A 21,914-nucleotide genomic window follows, 5' to 3' on the forward strand; every position below is an offset into this window, starting at 1 on the left:
GTTTTTTTTTTTTTTTTTTTAAGGTAAGACACTATTTCCTTGATAAAGTTTTCACTTTATATCTCAGCCTGAATTTGATGTTAAAGCTTGTTTTTGAAGGTGTTCTTGTGAGCTATATTAGCAGTAAACAAAAATAAGGGAATTTCCTTATTTCTGAATTGCTATTTACTAATCTGGTTTTAGACCCAGTTAGTCTTAGCCTTGGTTTCTTGACTGTGTAATAGTGAATAATCCTTGTTTATAATTTAGAGTTTAAGTGGGAATCAGAGCAAATTTGTGAGAGAAATATTTACAAACTATCATGAGTTTTAAAAAAGTCAGTGGTATTAGTATTGTTGCTTTCATTTGAAAATCTTTATTTTCAAAACTAAAATTTATGTGATAATTATTCACTTGACAGAAGAATTCAACATTGATTTATGTGGTAAGTTTCTCTGATGTTTGTACAATTTGGTATGATTTACAAGCATTTAGAACTTTTAAGGAACAATTACATAAATAATTTGCACATCTTTAATTTTAACTGTAATTAGTCTCATTCACATGTATTTCTACCTTTAAAAAATTTATTTTTTTAGTGTTTATTTTTGAGAGAGAGACAGAGTGTCAGCAGGGGAGGAGCAGAGAGAGAGAGGGAGACGCAGAATCTGAAGTAGGCTCCAGGCTCTGAGCAGTCAGCACAGAGCCCAGTGCAGGTCTCAAACCCACAGAAGGACTGCAAGATCATGACCTGAGCTGAAGTCGGACATCCAGCTGACTGAGCCACCCAGGCACCTCTATATCTACCTTTTTCAAGAAATCTGGCCCTCTTACATATTCTTATGTTTCTGCAACTTCTCTGTTTTTTAAAGGCAGAAAAATGGGAGTTAGCAGTTCACTTATTTTGGCATTAATGTTTGTTTTTATTTTCTTCAGGAATCTATGGGCAAAAGTTCGGATGGAAAGTCCTATGTCATCACTGGGAGCTGGAATCCAAAATCTCTGCCTTTTCAAGTTGTAAATGAAGAAACTCCTAAAGGTGATACAGATTTGACATCTGTGACAGACATCATGAACATAAATTTTAGTCCCAAGAAGATACCCAAACCTTAGGACCACTTATTTCACAAATATCCAGTGTTTTTTAAATTGTAGTGAAACCAAAGAATTTGTATATGTCTTTGAGGTTGTCATGAAATTCGACTGTAAACAAAGTATCATTTTTTCCCACTTATTTTCCCTTCCTCTCTCTTAATTTTTCCCTTTCCTACTTCCTTTTCTACTTAACATATTTATTTGTATACAAAATTCTACATTTTATTTATTTTTGTAGAGATAATATATGCACATATAGTTAAAAATTAAAAGGATATATAAGGAAAAGTAAAAGTCTGCCATGATCTTCAGGGGCCTGCCCCAAGGAGACTTCTGTGACCAATTTTTTATGTAGATTTTCAGATACCTTGTGCTCTAGGTATTTCATCCTCTTCATGAATGTCATTTAGTGGCTGCAAAATATTCTATCCTGAAAATGTAACATTATTTGCTTAATTAGTGCCTCTTATTGAGGATTCATTTTTCCCCCTTCATTTTTTCTTGTTACAGCACTGTAGATAAGTTGATAAATCAACCAAGATTTTAAAAATTGAGAATTCCCAGTGTGGGTAAGAGTGGCATATAGAGGCTGTATGCCACTTTTACAAAACAATCTAACAGTATGTTTCATAAACTTTATATAAATGCTGTCACTAATTCCAAGGAGTCTACCCAAGCAAAGAATTCTCAGTACAGAAAAAGAATTTTCAAAACAGCAACTTATCTGATTATTTTAGATTTTTATTTAATTAATGGATTACCTTAAGGTATCTTGAAAGTTTGTGACAGAAGTAATTAATTTAACAATAATTGTATGAGCAAATATATTTCCATTTTTTTATTTGCTTCTCCCCTCTCTCTCTAGATAAAGTGCTGTTTATGACCACAGCTGTTGATTTGGTAATAACAGAAGTACAGGAGCCTGTTCGATTTCTCATAGAGACAAAAGTCCGTGTTTGCTCACCTAATGAGAGATTATTCTGGCCCTTCAGCAAACGTAGTACTACTGAAAATTTCTTTTTGAAACTAAAACAGGTACTATTCTTTTCTATAAATATGGGAAGGGAGTAGATAAGAAAGGAAAAACTGTTTTTGAGGCTGATTTATCATTAAGCTGTCACTTAGATCTTTAAACAGTCACATGTATTGTAAATATATTAAGAGGAAAAATTGTCTTATATTTTTACCCACCTATTTATCATTTTTGTTGCTCTTCATTTCTTCCTAAAGAGCCTAATTTCTTTCTTACTTCACATGCCTTCATTCCAAAGACCTTACTTTAGCATTTCTTTTAGTGCTGATCTACTAAAGACATAACTCTTTATGGAACTTTTTTTTTTTTTAATTCTGAACTTAGTTAACATACAGTGTAGTCTTGGCTTTAAGAGTAGAACCCAGTGAGTGATTCATCACTTACATATAACACCCCGTGCTCATCTCAATAAGTGCCCTCCTTAATACCCATCACCCATTTTCCCCACCAACTCTCAATTTATTCTGTATTTAATAGTCTCTTATGGTTTGCCCCCTCTCTGTTTTTATCTTATTTTTCCTTCCCTTCCTCTATGATCATCTGTTAAGTTTTTCACATTCCACATGAGTAAAATCATGTGATACCTGTCTTTCTCTGACTGACTTATTTTGCTTAGGATAATACCCTCCAGTTCCATCCACATTGTCACAAATGGCAAGATTTCATAGAGAACTTCTTTATCTGAAAATGTTTTATTTTCACTTTCATTCCAGTGGGATATTTTCACTGGCTGTAGGATTCTGGGTTGACTTTTTTTTTTTCCCCCAGCACTCTGAAGGTGTCATCCCACCATCTTCTGGCTTTCATTGTTTTTGATGTGAAGTCAGAACACATTTATATTGTTCCTCTGTTTGTAATGAGTCATTTTATTCTGGCTGCTTTCAAGGTTAGTTTTTATCTTTGGTTTCCAGACATTTAAATATGATATATCTAGGTATGTTATTCTTATTTTCCTTGAGATTTGCTGAGCTTCTTGAATTTTTAAATTTATGTTTTATTTTGTTTACCAGTTTTGAGGGAAATCTAGTCTTTGCACCTTTTTTCCTACCTCATCTCTCTTTTCTATCAGAGGATTCAAGTTACATATACTTTAGTCCTTTTGATATTACCCCACAGATCTCTTAAGGCTCTCGTTTTTTTGTTTTTTTGTTTTTTTTTCCTGTTTTTTCTTCAGGTGTAGGATACTCTGTTTGGATCTGTCTTAAAGTTGGTTTGCCCTTTTTTTTTTTATCATTCCCAGTTTGCTGTTAAGCCCATTCAATGAATTTTTTTTTAAATTTCAGATCTTATATGTCCATTTGCTTCATTTTTTATAGTTTCTGTTTTCTAATGAGATTTCTTCTTTGTTCTTTTAAGCAGATTTTCTTTTACATCCTTGAGCATATTTATAATATTCTTACTTTAAAAATCCTTAACTGCTGATTCTTTTTATAGTATTTTTTTTAATGTTTTATTTATTTTTGAGAGTGAGAGAGACAGTGAGTAGGGGAGCATCAGAGAGGGAGGGAAACACAGAATCTGAAGACGGCTCCAGGCTCTGAGCTGTCAGCACAGAGCCTGACGCGGGGCTCGAACCCATGAACCATGAGATCATGACCTGAGCCGAAGCCGGACACTCAACTGACTGAGCCACCCAGGTGCCCCCTTAACTGCTGATTGAAATGTCTGATGAGTCACATTTTCCTTTTTCTTTGCCTAGTAATTTTGTAATGTGTAGTAGACATTTTTTTTTTTCTTTTAACTTCTTTATTAAGTCTGTTGCATAAAAGATATACATTCTCATACTGACAATTCTTACCATGAACAAAAGCAACAAAAATAAGGCAATAGCAAGATGTGCTTCACTATAAACAATCATTTGGTAAGAATAAGAAATCTGGCCCTTTACAACAAAAAGTTATTAGGAAGCAAAATGTGAATGATCCCTGCATTCAGAATATACCAAATGTGTGCGCAAAGACTCATACAGCTCACTTAAATTCGTTTATGATGNAGAGGGAGAGTCAGGACAGCAGGGCGGAGGAGGAGGGGGTGTAGTAGACATTTTTAATAATAGATTGTTATGGTCTGTTACATTGTGATCTCTTAGTATCAGCTAAAAAATAAATCTGTCCTTTAATTTGGTCAAAGTCAAATTCCATACTCTTTTTCCTGTGGTGGGCAGCAGATAAACTCTGTGTCCTTCTTTTAGCTTTTCATGGCCTCAGTTGCCCCACTACTTCTCCCTTTTTTGCTTTCCTTTGTATCAAAACTTTCTGAAAAAAAAATCATTAAATCTGTGGTCAGTCTGAGTTTGCATCTTCCTTGGTCTGTCAGCAGTATATGATGCAGATAATCATTCCTTCCTTCATACCTTACCCCTCTTTCACTTAGCTTTCAGGACATCTCCAATTTGCCATGTGCCAAAAGATCTCATTGTTTCGCCTCCTGACCCCTAAGGTGCTCTACTTATCTGCCTTTACTATTTCAGTTCACGGATGCCTTCTCCTAATTATTGCTTAGGCCAAGAATTTTACTTTTATTTTTTACACCCCGTATACAGTCTTTCAAGAAATTCTGTTTACTTTCAAAACATGTCTAGAATATGGATACTTCTTACCATTTAGATTATGTTAACCTCACATCTCAATCGTCACTTTTACCTGAGTTACAGTAGTAGCCTCTTCACTCATCTCCCTGTTTCTTTGTTTTCCCTCCTTTTGATATGTTTTCAGCAAAGCAGCCTAGGGTCAAATCAGATCGTTTTTCTGCTTTTAACCCATTAAACTTATTTTACTCCATAAAAACCAGAGTCCTTACAGTGTTCTTATAAGACCCTATCCAATCTGCTGCCTGTTACATCGTAAACTAATTCTCTTTTACTACTCTTCTTGTTTGCTTCCTTGACTCTAACCATTCTCTTATGGCCTTTGGTGTTAACTATCTCTTCTGCCTAAAATGCCCTTTCCCCTTTTCCCACTTGCTATTATTCACCTCCTTCAAGTCCTCATCTTTAAGTTTTTGCTCAGATTTACATCTTAACAATTCGTGTCTGCCACATTTAACACTGCAGTTTGTCTGCTCTTCCACTGGTACTGCCAGTCACCCCCATCCCCATGCTAGTATACATATTTTAAATTTTGTACAAGACTTTTAACTTCCGTATACCACATTATATACTTAACTTTATTTTGCTTATTATCTGTTTTTTTCTGTTAGAAACCTCTACTAAGACAGTATTCCTGATCTGTCTTGCTCCCTAATTTATCCTAAGCATCTAAAACATAGTAGTTCTCAGTAAATATTTGTTGACTTGATTTTATTTACATGTTTGATCTTCTCTTTTACAAAATTATAATGTTGCTTCTCAGTTTAGTGGAATGTACTTAAATAATTTTTTTAATGTTTTTATTTGTTTTTGAGAGAGAGAGAGCGAGTGAGAGAACACTAGTGGGGAGGGGCAGAGAGAGAAGGAGACACAGAATTCAAAGCAGGCTCCAGTTTCTGAGCTGTCGGCACAGAACTCAAACTTGTGAACCACAAGATCATGACCTGAGCCAAAGTCGGAGGCTTGACTGACTGAGCCACTCAGGCACCCATTGACTGTACTTTTTGATAGCAATAAATATTTTGGTTCCAGTGTATCCAAGTTAGTCCTTTTGGTTATAGTTAGAAAAAAGTGGCAAACAACACAGGAATAGAGATTTCTCTTCAGTGTTTTCTTAGGAGACAGAAAGTAAACCTGGGTTCCAGCACTGTTTTCCCAATTTTTCACTGTGGCAGAAGAAAACGATTAGCATAGGGTTATCAGCTTTGGAGCCAGAGTGTATGGATTTTACCACTGACTAGCTTTATAACTTTGAGGAAATACCACTGACTCTGAGCCTGTGTACTCATCTGAAAAATGGCAGTGATTTGATCTTGCTCATAGTGTTATTGTGACATTAAGTGAGAAACTGTACAACACACTTGGCACATAGTATGTTCTTCATACATTTTAGCTATTATTCAGAGGACTGTGGAACCTTAGTGGGACAGAGGAAGAATAAAAAATACTAAATCATGAAGTCAGAACAACACTGATTATTAGTGGATCAGCCCCAGAGGAAGAATACTTCAGAAAGAAAACCAGTTTAGGGGCGCCTGGGTGGCTTAGTCGGTTAAGCATCTGACTTTCGCTTAGGTCATGACCTCGTGGTTCGTGAGTTCGAGCCCCGCGTCGGGCTCTGTGCTGACTGCCAGCTCAGAGCCTGGAGCCTGTTTCAGTCTGTGACTCCCTCTCTCTCTGACCCTCCCCTGCTCACGCTGTCTCTCTCTCTCCTAGAAATAAATAAAAAACATTAAAAAAAAAAGAAAACCAGTTTACAGGTATCATTTCAAAAGTTCAGGGAGTAGGGATGATTCTTAAGTTTGTAGAGATGATAATAGAAATTAATTCTATTATAATTTTAGTACAAATTTGTATGTAAGAAAACATATCCTCTTTAATTATAGTTCTGTCTCTTTTATCTTGGTGAACATAAGATTTCTCTGATCTTGCTTTTCCCTTGAGGTCTTATACAGCCTTAGAGTCAAAGACTGCAGTGAGTTTACAGGAATATTATATGGCTTGGTCTACAATAATGTATCTAAGTAGGCTAACACATGACTTGGCAGGGTAAACTTGCCAAAAACATATACCTGAGGCCTAGTCTGATAGACTACTCTAGACTCTGTTAAGGTTACAAGCTAAACATAGACTGAGCTGTCAATATTTTCTTTGCAAAAAGCAGAAGTTTATAAGTGGAAGCTAGGAGGAGGGCAAGGAATTCCTGAGAATAATCTTTCATTTTTCTCCTTATTAGGGTAATTCTTTTGGGGGGGGGTCAGTTTTGTGAGGGGTAGGGAATGGGAGAGAAGAGAGAGTGTGAAGAATTTGAGGAACTTGTTCCTGTCTTAGGGCACTTAGAGCACTGTTAATCTCATTCCTTGTCATCTAATAAACTAAGTTTATTTCCTCCTTTACATTCATGGCATTAAAAAGTAGTAGCTACAGTGGTTGAGGGCCTACTGTAGCCATCACTATACTAGCTACTTTGCTTTTTTCTGTCTTATATAATTTTCATAGTGATCCAATGAGGATAGTATTTTCAATTTTATAGACCCAAAGGTGTAAAATATTTTATGGAATATTGGGTGAACAAGGTGCATACCCAGACCTTCTGAGAGTCTCAGGATTCTTTCCATAGAAACATGCTCCCTTTGTCCCTTTGTCTGTAGGTCTTCTTTTTTTTTTTTTTTTTTTTTTTAATGTTTTTTTTTTTTTTTTTAATGTTTTATTTATTTTTGAGAGAGAGAGAGAGAGAGACAGCGTGAGCAAGGGAGGGTCAGGGAGAGAGGGAGACACAGAATCCACAGCAGGCTCTAGGCTCTGAGCTAGCTGTCAGCACAGAGCCCGATGTGGGGCTTGAACCCACGAGCTGTGAGATCATGACCTGAGCCGAAGTTGGATGCTCAGCCGACTGAGCCACCCAGGCACCTTAGACCCCTGTCTGTAGGTCTTAAGAGCATTTTTAGGATTTAGTTAAATTAAGCAGAATTTAAAATTTTAACCCTTTTACAGTTCTCATCAGACAGAAAAGGAAACAATACTGCCGACCAAATGTTTTATATATATAGCAGATAGTTTCTGTTTTTTGCTGTTAGTATGGGAAAATATTTTTTTTGTTTTGTTTTTAATGTTTGTTTACTTGAGAGAGAGGGAGAGTGCACGTGTGCATTGGGGAAGGGACAGAGAGCTAGAGGGAAGTACAGAATCTGAAACAAGCTCCAGGCTTTGAGCTATCAGCAAAGAGCCCAATGTGGGTCTCGAACTCTGGAACGGCGAGATCATGACCTAGGCTGATGTCAGACACTTAACCGACTGAGCCACCCAGTCGCCCTTAGAAATGTTTTCTTAATACATGCGTTAAAATTTATTCTTTTTCCTCTACTAAAATTATCTGATGACTCACTAATTTTCCTGAGACTGGAAGCCTTCCCACCTTTGGGGATTATTATATTAAGATGGAATCATATCAGAGGAAAAACTTAAAATTAGGAAAGAATTATTGTTTTCTTGGATTTTAACTTTTAGATATCATTTACTAAAAGAGGAAGAAACTAATTTGAAGGCTAGATTTTCCAACAGTATCATAAGGTGAAGACCAGTTAAGCATTTTTAAAACTATGGATTTAAAGAATTTTATTGCCAAAGAGACTGTAGGGGTCTCTTTCATGAAATTATTTAAAATTTTTATTTATTTCTGAGAGAGAGAGACAGGGTGAGCAGGGGAGGGTCACAGAGAGAGGGAGACACAGAATCTGAAACAGGCTCCAGGCTCTGAGCTAGCGGTCAGCACAGAGCCTGACTTGGGTCTTGAACCCACAAACCGTGAGACCATGACCTGAACCGAAGTCGAACGCTTAACCGACTGAGCCACCCAGGTGCCCCTTAAATTATTTTATAAATTAAGCCGATGTCTACATTAGCCAATATCATATAGACAAGTTTATTAGCATAACCATACTGGAAACCTGGGCCTCTTATTTCTATTTGGGATGTGTGCGTGCATGTGTGTGTATGTGTTTATGTGTGTCTACATACACAGGGATATGCACTAAACCACTATACCTCTCAAGATAAAAAATATGGAAATGCTTTCTATACTAGAAATCTTAAAGTGCTAAATCAGGAGACGTGATACCACGATATTCCCATTATTTCTGGGAAGTGCCACTCAGGTTAGGTGGTGACCACTGGATTTTTCCTTGGTAAAAATAGTTTTGTCTTTGTATTTAGCAAATATTTGGGGTCATTCTTTGGCAACGTCCAACTACCCAGTTCTCTGCAACTTTCTAATGATTTTAGTATCCATTGATAATCCTTTCCTAAATCAGTTGAGTTCATTCACATATTTTCAATAGTCATTTAACATTACAGAGTTTTTTTTGTTCTTTTACATTTATATATGTTTCTTTTTTTTTTTAATATTTTTATTTATTTCTAGGGGAGAGAGAGAGAGAGAGACAGCATGAGCAGGGGAGGGTCAGAGAGAGAGGGAGACACAGACTCCGACACAAGCTCCAGGCTCTGAGCTGGCAGTCAGCACAGAGCCCGACGCGGGGCTCGAACCCACGAACCGTGAGATCATGACCTAAGCGAAAGTCGGACGCTTAACCGACTAAGCCACCCAGGCACCCCATTTATATATGTTTCTAATATTGAATATGTTCACAATTACAGTAACAGTAATGTATTTTTTGCTTTATCCTACTTTATTGAAGAATTCAAAAAGAGCAGTTTTGTGGGAAATACCTTTTTTTAAATGTTTGCTTATTTTTGAGACAGAGAGAGACACAGAGTGTGAGTAGGGGAAGGTCAGAAGGAGAGGGAGACACAGAATCCGAAGCAGCCTTCAAGCTCTGAGCTGTCAGCACAGAGCCTGACACAGGGCTTGAACCCATGAACTATGAGATCATGACCTGAGCTGAAGTTGGCTGCTTAACTGACTGAGCCACCCAGGTGCCCCGAAATACCCTTAATACAGATCTTTATTTTATTGTTCCTAGCAAATTTATGACAAAATTTTTATTTTAATTTTACAAATCAAAAACTCGTAAAATGTTAAGAAAAGGTACTATTTATTATATGTGTTTTTGAAATACAGATTTTATTAATAAAATTTCAGTGAGGACAAGCTTATATATATTAATACATTTACTGATGGGGCATTCATTAATAAGTTTGCAGCATTTCTAAAATCAAGCTGGTGTTATACTGCAATTTGTGTACAACTTACATTGTACAAGTTTTTTTCTATTGTAAATAAAACCTATATTTTAATATTAGTATATAAAAATTAATATGTAACCTCTTAAATGGAAAGGCTTACAAAATATTTAATATATTTTGAACTTTTCTATAGATGCTTAAATTTTGGGAGAAACATCTGTTAATATAACTGTAATACCTATATATTACAAAAAATAGACATATGTAATATGAAATTGAGCCTGTACAGTTTCAAATTCCCATTTGTTGATATTTATTCCAAAAAAAAATCAGTGCTTCAATTAATAATAAAACTATTGAGTGAAGGTTAAGATTTTATGAAACTATTTTTTCCCTTTGAACTATTCTAGTAAGATTATAAAATCACTTCTGTGTTCAAAAGTTAATTGAAATATTTTTTCTCATTATATTTATGTTACCACTTGACATATAGTTAGCTTCATTTGTTTACGTATTTTCAATTTGGGGTCTTTGGGTATTTTTTTTTACCTCTTTGGTTTAATTTATTTTTTGAATATTTAAAATATAATGGTACAAAAGTCAAAATTATGTGAAAATGTACCCTGATGTCATATTTGTACTCATCTGTTTCTCCACCCAACTCATAAGTAACCATTATTATTGGTTTGTAGGTTATCTTTCCAATGTTTCTTTTTGTGACAATAATAAAATACTCCTGCATATTTTTAACTCCCTTTTTAAACAAAAACTAACATGTACTGTTCTGCACCTTGCTTTTTAAATTTTTTAATGTTTTTATTTATTTCTAGGAGAGAGAGAGAGACAGCGTGAGCAGGGGAGGGTCAGAGAGAGAGGGAGTCACAGACTGAAACAGGCTCCAGGCTCTGAGCTGGCAGTCCGCACAGAGCCCGACGCGGGGCTCGAACTCACGAACCGCGAGATCATGACCTAAGCGAAAGTTGGACGCTCAACTGACTAAGCCACCCAGGCGCCCCTGCACCTTGCTTTTTAATATATCCTGTAGATCATTCCACAGTAGTTCATAGAGCTCTTCGTCATTCTTTTTTTTAAAAATTTTTTAATGTTTAAAAGAGAGAGAGAGAGCTAGAGTGTGAATGGGGGAGGGGCAGAGAGAGAGCGAGGCACAGAATCCACAGCCGACTCCAGGCTCTGAGCTGTCAGCACAGAGGCTTGAACTCACGAACTGTGAGACCATGATTTGAGCTGTGAGACCATGACCTGAGCCGAAGTGGGACACTTCACTGACTGAGCCACCCAGCTGCCCTGAGACCTTCCACATTCTTAATGGCTGTGTTATTTGGATGAATCACGGTCTGTGATTTTTAATGTTTATTCGTTTGAGGGAGAGAGAGAGAGACAGAGCTTGAGTGAGTGAGGGAGGGACAGAGAGATAGGGGAACACAGAATCCGAAGCAGGCTCCAGGCTCTGAGCTGTCTGCATGGAGACTGACATGGGGCTCGAACTCACAGAATAAGAGATCGTGACTTGAGCCGAAGTGGGACTCTTAACTGACTGAGCCACCCAGCCACCGCATGATCTGTGATTTTTAAATTGTCCTCTGTTGATGGATTTTTTTTTTCCATCATTTGCTATTCCAAATAATGTTGCAGTATAGAACCTTATATCATATGTAGTTTTGATTTTATGCAACTGCATCTTACATTTTTATTAGTAGACTCATTGGCACATAACATGAGAATTTTACATCTGTGATTTTGTCATATTTGCCAAATTCTCCTCTCTCATAGTTCTAGTCATATATGAGCAGGATATGAGAGTACCTGTTTCTCCATATGTTTGTCATGAGTATATTGTCAAACTTAAGGATCTGATGGTAGCTTTAATTTAGCATTTTTCATATGTTTAAGGGTGATTTTTATTTTCCTGTTCTGTGAACTGTCCCTTCATATTTTTCTGCTTTTTGGTTTTGGCCTTTTTTTCTCTTAGTTATTAGAAGTTCTTTCTGTGGTTGAGAGATTGATCCTTTGAGATATAAGTTGCAAATATTTGTCCTTGTTTGTTACTTGTTACTTGTCTTATGACTTAAATTATGATGAATCCTTTCAGCTTTTTGGCTGTACAGTTTCTTTTCATGTACTTGAATTTACTGAGTTGTTCCTTTAAAGCTTCCAGATTTTGAGTTATAATTAGAAATGTTTTCCATACAGCTAGTAATAAAGAAATTTACACATCTTCTTATTAATAGAATTACGGTTTCATTTTTCTACTTTTAGATCTCTGATTCATTAGTGTTTTATTCTGTTCTATGATGTAAAGTATGAGTCTGATTTAATGTTTTTCCAAATGGCCATACACTTTTTTAATGTTTACTGTGTTTTATTATGTTCTATTCATTATGGTTTTTATGTTCTATTCCATGCGTGTTTTAGGTTACTCATGCACCAATATCACCCTTTAAATTATGTAGACTTTATTAAATGTTTTTAATATCTGATAGGGCTACCCCTCTCCCCATTTCTTTGGTGGATTTTGTTGGATATTCTTGTTTATTTTTCATGTAAACTTTAGATTCAAATTCTATGGCTCTAGAAAAAAAGGATAGGTATTTTTACTGAGGAGAATTGACATCTTTATGAAGTTTAGTCATCTTACCTAAGAATACATGATACCTTTCCATTTATTCAAGTCTAATGTGTTTTTCTTACAAGAGTGCTTTTTTAGAAGCTTTTTATTACAGAAAATTCAAACATACACAGAAATAAAAATAACTGTAATGAACTGCTGCGTACTATTTCCCAGCTTCAGCAATGAATATCATTTTTTTTAACGTTTATTTTTGAGAGAGAGGGAGAGACAGAGCATGAGCAGGGGAGGGGCAGAGAGAGAGGGAGACACAGAATCTGAAGCAGGATCCAGGCTCTGAGCTGTCAGCACAGAGCCTGACGCAGGGCTCGAACCCAAGGTCTATGAGATCATGACCTGAGCCGAAGTCGGACGCTCAACCGACTGAGCCACCCAGGTGCCCCAATGAATATCATTTTTAATAGCTGGAATTCTTGACTTATAAGCAAGGTCCAATTCATGATTCTGTTTATCTGACATCAAAGGGCACTTTTGGTCTGATCAGTGTTATTCACAGAAGGGTTTCTGGGTGATTGCAGTGGTTATTAACATTTATGTAGTAGTCTCTGAGAAATTTTTTTTAAGGGTGAAGAGGTATTGATCTTTGAACTCTTAGGTAGTATTTTACTCATGTTTCAGATAATAATTTGTAACAAAAAAAAAAAGGAAATCCTATTCCCTGTAGGTATAGGAAAAAATATAGGAAAAGTGTAATACTTAAAAATAATAATTAGAAAGTTAGAATAAACATGTATCATAGATTTTAATTCAGTTCATTAAGTAATGAGGGAACCAGTAAGATGGTTAAACTAGCCTTACATATTTGAGGAACTTGAGTTTATATAGTGCTTCTTTAAAAAGAAATAAAAAGGGTGCTTGGGTAGCTCAGTCAGTTTAGCATCTGACTTTGGCTCAGTTCGTGAGTTTGAGTCCCGCATTGGGTTCTGTGCTGACAGCCCAGAGCCTGGAGCCTGCTTCAGATTCGGTGTCTCCCTCTCTCTGTCCCTCCCATGTTCTCACTCTGTCTGTCTCTCTCAAAAATAAACAAACATTAAAAACAAAATTTTTAAAAAAATTAAAAAAAATAAAGAATGTTAGAACAAAATTGCTAGGTTAGAAACAAAACTGGTTAATGTCTTATAGGTAACTTTGGGTTATTTTTTCTACTGGACAGAAATCATTTGCCGTCTACCAGACACAAATCTACAGGCTAATGTCTAACTTCCCAGAGTCTGGATCTTTAATTAATAGTAAGTAGTTGGGGTGCCTGGGTGGCTCAGTTGGTTAAGTGTCCAATTTTGGCTTAGATCATGATCTTGAGGTTTGTGAGTTTGAGCCCCACATTGGGCTCTGTGCTGACAGCTCAGAGCCTGGAGCCTGCTTTGGATTCTGTGTCTCCCTCTCTCTCAAAAATAAATATTAAAAAAAAAAAAATAGTAGCTAAGTCAATTGTTCATTCGTCTAGAAAATTCAATAATCCTTAGGTAGACATGTTAAAATGAAGTTGGCAAACTACAGTCCATGGGTCAAGTCTGGCCTGGCCTCTGTTTTTATAAAGTTTCTTTGGAATGCAGCCACATCACCTCATTCAGTGTCTGTGGGTACTTTTGTATCATAGTAGTAGAGTTGAGTAGTTGCCACAGACTAGTGATCCCCAGAGCCTAAAATATTATTCTTTGGCCCTTTACAGAAAGTTTTAGTGATTCCTATATTACGCAGTGCTTCAGGATGATACTGAAAGGACACATTGCCATTAATTTGGCCTTCCAGGATTGGAATAATTTTTTTAAGAGCCTACATGAACATTCAGATGATAAAATCTGCTCTGCCTGGTATTTCCATACCTACTGAACCTTTTAATCCCCTGTCTTTCTGTATTTTTACTTTATGCTTGTATATCTTTCTCATTGGTGTAGCTACCTTTTGAGTTATCTTTGTATCTATTCCTACAATTCTGCTTTTCCTCATGCTCTGTGTTTCGCCTTTTTCCCCCTCCTTCTCAAACTGTCTGTAATGTGGAATATTAATATATTTAAATTTGGTACTGGCAAAGTTTTATATTCTCTGTCCTTAATTTTTAATTTAGGTGAGTTCACACTTATATGTTTGCCTCAAAATACAAACTAATTTGAGATACAAGATTTTTGTGAATTTCATTAATCTCTTTCTTGCTGCCCACTTCAACCCCCACCCCAAGTTGTAGCTTTCATTGGAAGAAAAGTTCCCTACAGTGCTTTAATTAAGCTAAAGGAGGGAGAAGAAATGTGGAAATAAGGACTCTCAGTCCTAAACTTTATGTTTTAGGTTTTTTAAAAAAAATGTTTATTTATTTTTGAAACAGAGACAAAGTGCTGACAGGGGAGGGGCAGAGAGAGAGGGAGACACAGAATCCAAAGCAAGCTCCAGGGTCTGAGCTGTCAGCATAGAGCCCGATGCAGGACTCGAACTCACAAGCTGTGAGATCATGACCTGAGCCAAAGTTGGAAGCTTAACTGACTGTGCCAACCAGGCACCCCTAGAATTTTTTTGTTAATGTTTGTTTATTTTGAAAGAGAAGGAGAATCCCGCCAAGCAGTCTCCATACTGTCAGCACAGAGCCCAACACGGGATTCAAACTCAGGACCGTGAGATTATGACCTGAGCTGAAATCACAGATTGGATGCTTAACTGACTGAGCCACCCAGGCACCCGTAAAATATTTTTAAACATTTTTTTCAAGGATAGTTTCATATAGGAAATCTTAAAGAACACCTTAAAGTAACTAGGAAGCTATAGTTGGTTAACGCTTATTAAATATTGACAAGTGCATATATGATGATATAGTCTGAAGATAATAAAATTACAGAGCAAGACTCCTGCCCAATAAATAACCTATTTTCCTATGGGTTTTAAAATCTAAACGTGTAGTTTTCTATTTAGAAAAGGTTGCATTTAGGGTAGACATTTTTATTCTCACATCCTGTGTGAAATCAGAAGTGTAGTGCTCAGTTAAAAATTTGCCACTTAGTAAATAATATTTTTTCATCTTCAAGATAAAACAGAAGGAAAGAAAGAACAATACTGACACTCTATATGAAGTCGTGTGCTTGGAAAGTGAATCAGAAAGAGAGAGGAGGAAAACTACAGCCAGTCCCTCAATTCGTCTGCCACAGTCTGGATCTCAGAGTTCCATGATACCTTCTCCTCCAGAAGATGATGAAGAGGAAGGTAAATTGTAGGGAGACCTTAATTTCTATTTTGGGGTGGCCAACCATGCAAACTATTATAATTTTGTCAGGGAATTGATATGGTGATGGAACATTTGGAATTCTTTCAGTTATTACTTATGAAAGTGTACTATATGCAGAGGAGCATGGGAGATTCAGACATGAACAAAGGATCTTAGGATAATTGTAATCAAGTTGGAAAAAATGAGCTTTATTTTCAGTGCTTTTTTAAAGAGTCTGCCTATGTTAGTTTAGTGTATCGGTACATTTTTAGAGCAAATGTGACATAGCTTCCACCTAAATACATGTTCTCGTCTCTGTTGATTCATTTTAGAGGGACAGTTTCACTTGCCAAAATGTGGCTTCCATACAGGATCCTTTCACAAAATGCATGTATTTAAAAATACAAATTTATGTTTATACATTATTGGATTTTCACACTGGTAAACTTTAGGAATCAACCAGTTCTTCCCCCTACCCCCCATGGTTACATCCATTAACTAATCTGTCAGTCTTTCAGTCTCTGTTAAAAGCTATCGTATAAAAGTGGAAAGGAGGAGCACAGGAAAATTAAAAGTTTGGGAGGCATTTTCTAACTGATAATTTTGTACCAGGACATTATTTTTAAAAGGAAAAAGACTGATTATAATAAAGGTCATATGAAGCATGTGTTTACGTGAAGTTCGTAGGAAGTGTTCTGGAAATTCATAGAAGAGAATCCATTTTTCATTGTAGGAAGATATGGTAAGGCATTGTGAAGAGTAGTTTTGGAGCTGGGGCTTTTAAAGTACAAGGACAATTCAACAGGCATAAATGGGCTGGTTTGGGCACTACTGGCTACGAAATTGCATTGACAAAGGCCTAGAGGTGGCAAGAATGATTGATACATACTCATGATTATATATACTTTTTTCAAATTAGAGCAAGCCCTGACTTTCCAATTCCCATTTTTCCTGTAACTTTCACTTTTCATTTACTAATATTAATGGCCACCAGGTACTAGGTGCTTAATATGTGGTAGGTACTTTGCTTCTAAAGTAAAATAATACTTTGTTTATATAAATCTCACAAAAATTCTGAAAACTAAGATTTATAATTCTCCTTATTTTCCACATAAGGAAATGGAATCTCAGAAATATGAATTTGCCCAAGGTCACACAGCTAGAAATTGGCAAGGAAGATCTTAATCTGGTTCTGAGAGGTAGCAGTCTGAGCTATATTCTGTAATCGTCTCTGTGCATTTAGTTTACATAAAGCATTTTGAAGTGCAAAGAAAGCACATGTATTGTTGTGGGAGAAGAAGAGACACAATTTAAAGTCTTCCTTCAGAGCCAATTAAATCATGTGTTAAAGCTGGGAAAGGTGGAGTTGTTCTCACTGTTTGAGATTTTTCTATAACTAACAGTCTTGAGACTTGTAGTTTACCTTCTAAGTCAACACTGCTTAAGGTGGAAGAGCAAGTAATAGTTCACAGAACTCTTCTCCCCTTAAACTCAGCAATAAAAGCAAAACTCACTATAAACTGAGAAAGACACTCTATTTTTATGAAACCAGAGAATGGTCAAATGATGAATCTAAATGCTGTGGATTTTAAAGAATATTTACCGGTTACAAAGAATTTTGGGCCCAACTGAAGGATAATATCAGGTCTAACATCTAGTTGTATCTGTAGCAGGCATGCATTTTTCAGTATCATAGAGGAGTTCAGAGGACCTTCAGTGACCGTTGTTAACCAGGAGCCACGAGGCCGATGGCAGACCATGAGTGAGTCAGGGAACACTAGAACAGGAGCTCTGTGAAGGAAGAACACGTATCTTTTTTTGTCTACGTTGTTTCCCTAGTGTATAACACCATTCCTGGTATGTAATAGTTGTTCAGTAAATATTGGTGGGATGGGTACCCTCACTTAGATCCATTCCCATAGTGAAAAGCTAATGACAGGACCATGGAGCTCAAGAAAGCTGTGCAGCCATGCCATCTTTTAATTCTCTAACATAATATATGAACCAAGGAGACCCATCCTGTTGGCCACATGTGTTTGCTCCCTGGAAATGTCCGTGATCCTGTAGAGTGGCTCCTTATTCCATAGGACCTTGGTGCTTGCAGGACAGGAAGCCAGCAGGTATAAAGGGGAGGTGTTCAGAAGCAATATTCTGAAACTGAGGTTGCCTGCTCCCTTTCCACACCCCTGCCTTAGGTACATGGAGTTCTAACCACATATTTTAGACTACTATCCAGATATGTTGAAAGCATCCAAAACAGTAAAAGGAAATTTGATAAGACAGGTCTTCCTGATCTCTTTAAAGGAATTGTCATCTCTTATACATCTTAGTACATTTTATATAGCTACTATTCTCCAGAGAGTTGCATTATATTGATATTTGAATGAGTGGAAAATTACATGAGGCCTTAGAAAGTAGGGCCAATTCTGCCAAATAGTGAAGTTGGGGATGTTTATTTTCTTGCCCTTGAGCCTTTTTCTTTTCCTTATTGATACTCCCATTTGTCCCAAAAGAGGTCTTATTTACATTCAGTCTGTGTCTTCCCTATCTTGCCATCAAAACTGATGATAATGTCCAAGGCATTATAATGTACAGACATAATAAGTATCATGGATTTCTGAGCTGTCACTAGTAGAGATGTAAATCCATGATGTAATCATTAGAGGTATAAAGATCCAACCTTTGTTTAGGCAGGTTAGGCCAAAAAACTTAGAAACAGTATTGGTGAGGACACATGTAAGCAAGTACCATTGTACTCAACAGTGGAAATGTAAATTGTAGAGCTATTCTGGAAGGTAATTTGTCAGTAAGTTAAAGAATCCTTAAACTTATGCATTTTAGCCCAGGATCCACTTCTGGGCACATGCCCAATGAAAGCAAGAGATATGTTCATTCTGACACTATTTGTAGCAAAAAATGGAAAACTCCCCAAGTGTCCAATGAAAGAAGATTGGTTAAGTAAATGTCTTAGTCCATGTCTTCCCCCCTTTCATGACACTTTTAAATTCTTTCACAGGCCTTCTTTATCAGTGTCACTTTTTCACTCTTCCTATCTTATAGTCTTTGATTCATATTTGAATTTACTTTTCTTAATTACTAGAGTTAAGTTTGAAATGATTCATTTTGATCCTTTTTGATATTTTTTGCTTTCTCTTATAAATTAATGTATGCCATTGTAGAAAATTAAGAAATCATACCTTCATCAAGACAGTAATTGTTAATGTCTTGGCATAATTTATTCCAGACTATTTTGATCATAACAAAGATTTATTAGCTCTTGATGTTTTTATTTTATGTGGCATTTTTTCAGATTATTAATGTAAACACATGTCAATATGCAATTACATTGTAAACATCATGTATCTTAATTTATTTAGCCAGTCTCTACTCTCCTGTTGTTGGACACTTAGGTGGTTTGTAATTTTTTTTTAACCGTTGTAAATAAGACTGGTACATAATTTCAGAGATAAAGCTGTTTGCTTTGGAAAAGGAAAAAAAAGATATCATATTTTGAGTCTCATCATTTTATAATTAAATGGCTCTTTTCCTTAGTTGACTAAATGTAGACCTCTGTGGAAAGCTAAAGTGAAATAAAGAGATCACAACATTTTATCTAGGACCATTTTTATTTTCTTTGCATTTATGTTTATATGCTAAAAGAGAAATTATGACCCCATGCTCTCAGTAAAGTCTTTCAAATTTGACTGTCATGTTTCCATTCATTCTTCTGGCTAGCATGGCCACTTTTGTTATCCTTTTCTGTGTGTTTTATTTATTAAAGATAATGATGAACCCCTCTTGAGTGGATTTGGTGATGTATCCAAAGAATGTGCAGGAAAAATTCTTGAAACATGGGGAGAACTGCTGTCAAAATGGTAAGTTAGAATAGTTCTCCTTTTCATCCCTAATTGTCTTTTTCTGGGTAGGATATCTTCCCCTAACTACAATATTCAATGTTGGAACTATTCAATTCTGGAACCTATCATAGAAACCAAAATAGGAGGTTTGTCTTTTAGAATCTCTGTTTTTAGACATTTTAAGGGTAAGTAGTGAGTATCTGAAATCAGCTTTTAGAATATCAGAAACCTAATAAATTCTCACTGCTGCAGAAAATATTAATTCAAACATAGAATATATGGAGAGAATAAATCAGGGAAGATGTCCTTTTTATTGACGCATTCAGGAACCACTGACAGAGATAATACACAACAATTAAGACAGTACATCAGTATCAGGAAGTTTGGAGGACGCTTATACAGTGCACAGAGCCACAGTAGAGACTTCAGGTAGGGTCTTTCCTTACCTGTGTTACATACAGCAGAGTGTCATGAACACACTCTCTATATTGACTGCTCTAACAATTACTTTTCCTACTGACACTTGTAAAATTCATGAATTTCTTGTCAAGAGAAATTCTGTGCTCAAGAGATAGCTTGACAACATTGTTAAGCAGTATCCTATAGACTGTCTAAACAGGATACACTAATTTCAGGTATTTATTAATGAAACCAGAGACACTCTGGTAAGTCAAGTGGGTGAGACATTTATGTAATTTCCTTTTTCCTCTCTATAGGATGCCAGTGTATGCTGGGAAAAAAAGCTTAAAAGTGATGTGAGCACTTTTCTAATTTCTGACTTTCTGGTTGCTAGAGTTGTCATGTGAGTTTCCTGGGGGCCTGTTACTTTGGGGTCTGATTTTCTCAGAAAATTTAACTGTTGAAGCCTTTCACTATGTTCTTAGAAAACCATGTTTTGGCATTTAAAAATCTTCCATGCCTTAAGGAATGGGACTACAAATGAGCGTCATCTGCTTCTAGCTCTCTCATAGCTCTCACAGTGCTTTACACTTTTGGTGAAACGTGCTCCACATCGAGAAATGTCAAATGTGTACAGGAGGAGAATGCAAACCAAAGCATGGTTTGTCTTTACACAAGTGCTTTTAATAAATGAACTCTGCAGAAGCCCCCCTGGGATATAGTCCTCATTTATATTTGATATTCCTTTAGCAGTCAGAAGACAGACCTGCTGATGCTCTCGTCACAATTGTATTTTCAGTTCAGTGAATTTAGAGTGTTTGGACTGCTGCTGGCAGGCATTTCATCTGAAGAAAAAGGTTTCTGCTCTAAAATAGAAATGTAATTGAATCTTGACATGGTTACATAACAATGTATTTAAAATCATTTAGATATAGCATTTAGACTCTAGGTTTTTTTGGATGAACTCACCAGAAGTTTATACAATTGCTTGGAATTTGTTTTGTTAATCAAGTTTTATTTATTCAGTCTTTGAATTTTTTAAATTGCATCCTTGTCCCACTTCCTCAAATATGTTAACTGAGTTTACATTTTTTTTTAGGGTATTTAAAACTGTTTTTGCTGGTGTGGGACATATCTTCAGAAATGATAATACAGTTTTTTTTCTTTAATTCATGTCATCATTTTTTCCCATCATAATTATATATGTTCTATAGGTAGAAAACATTGCAATATTGTGGACATTTAGAGCCTAGTAGACCTGGCTTCAACTCCAGCCTATTTTACTTCCAAGCTGTATGGTCTTGGGCAAGTCACTTAACTCTTCTGAGGCTCTTTCTTCATTTACAAAATATATGTCTTTCAAATTGCCATTCAGGATTATTGTAAATTAAAAATAATGGATGTTGTACTAGTGCTAAGAATTAATAACTTTACCATATGCCAGGCATTGTACTAAGTTCTGTGCTTTATTTCAGCTATAACAAATTTATGAACTAGTATCCATTTATGCAGATGAGGAAACTGTCTCAGAAATTTAGTCAGCAATTTTGGTTAGTAAATGGCAGACCTAGAATTTTAACACAGGCAAGTCTGATCCTAAAGCTGGTTTATTTAATTCCACATTAGATTTTAGTGGCAGTATTAGTAGTAGTACCTTTGAGCTCTTATTTTCCAAGTTCATTTAAATGTGACTCTTAGTGGATAAGGTAACTAATATTGGTATAAAATAGTAAGTTGAGGTGGATAAATTTAATATGATCAACAATAAAATTATTCTGAAAATAACTTTACCAATATAAATTAAGTTAGGATTAGCAAATAAACCTAGGGTTAGGCTTATTGTTTCGGTAAAGGGTCAGGTCATATATATTTAGGCCATAAATATACATAGGTCATAAATATTAGGCTTTGTGGCCCAATAATTTCTGTCAAGACTACTTAACTCTGCTGTTGTAGGGCAAAAGCAGTTACAGATGATACATAAA

General features: G+C 36.0%; 1 protein-coding gene across 3 annotated transcripts in view; it reads left to right on the top strand.

Moving 5' to 3' along the window:
• RABGAP1 (RAB GTPase activating protein 1) overlaps window positions 1-21,914 on the top strand; it is a 153,473-nt gene that overhangs the window by 37,403 nt on the left and 94,156 nt on the right. For all 3 annotated transcript variants that reach the window (XR_013336093.1, XM_077768190.1, XM_077768191.1), the window contains 4 exons: window positions 916-1,018; window positions 1,940-2,109; window positions 15,498-15,672; window positions 19,455-19,548. Coding sequence is in view for 2 of the 3 variants with exons in the window: in XM_077768190.1 (XP_077624316.1) it covers window positions 916-1,018; window positions 1,940-2,109; window positions 15,498-15,672; window positions 19,455-19,548 (542 nt within the window). In the remaining variant the exon portion in view is untranslated. The remainder of the gene's footprint in view (window positions 1-915; window positions 1,019-1,939; window positions 2,110-15,497; window positions 15,673-19,454; window positions 19,549-21,914) is intronic.

The sequence above is a fragment of the Crocuta crocuta genome, unplaced genomic scaffold, assembly GCF_008692635.1.
Source record: "Crocuta crocuta isolate KB4526 unplaced genomic scaffold, BGI_CrCroc_1.0 scaffold35, whole genome shotgun sequence".
NCBI lineage: Eukaryota > Metazoa > Chordata > Mammalia > Carnivora > Hyaenidae > Crocuta > Crocuta crocuta.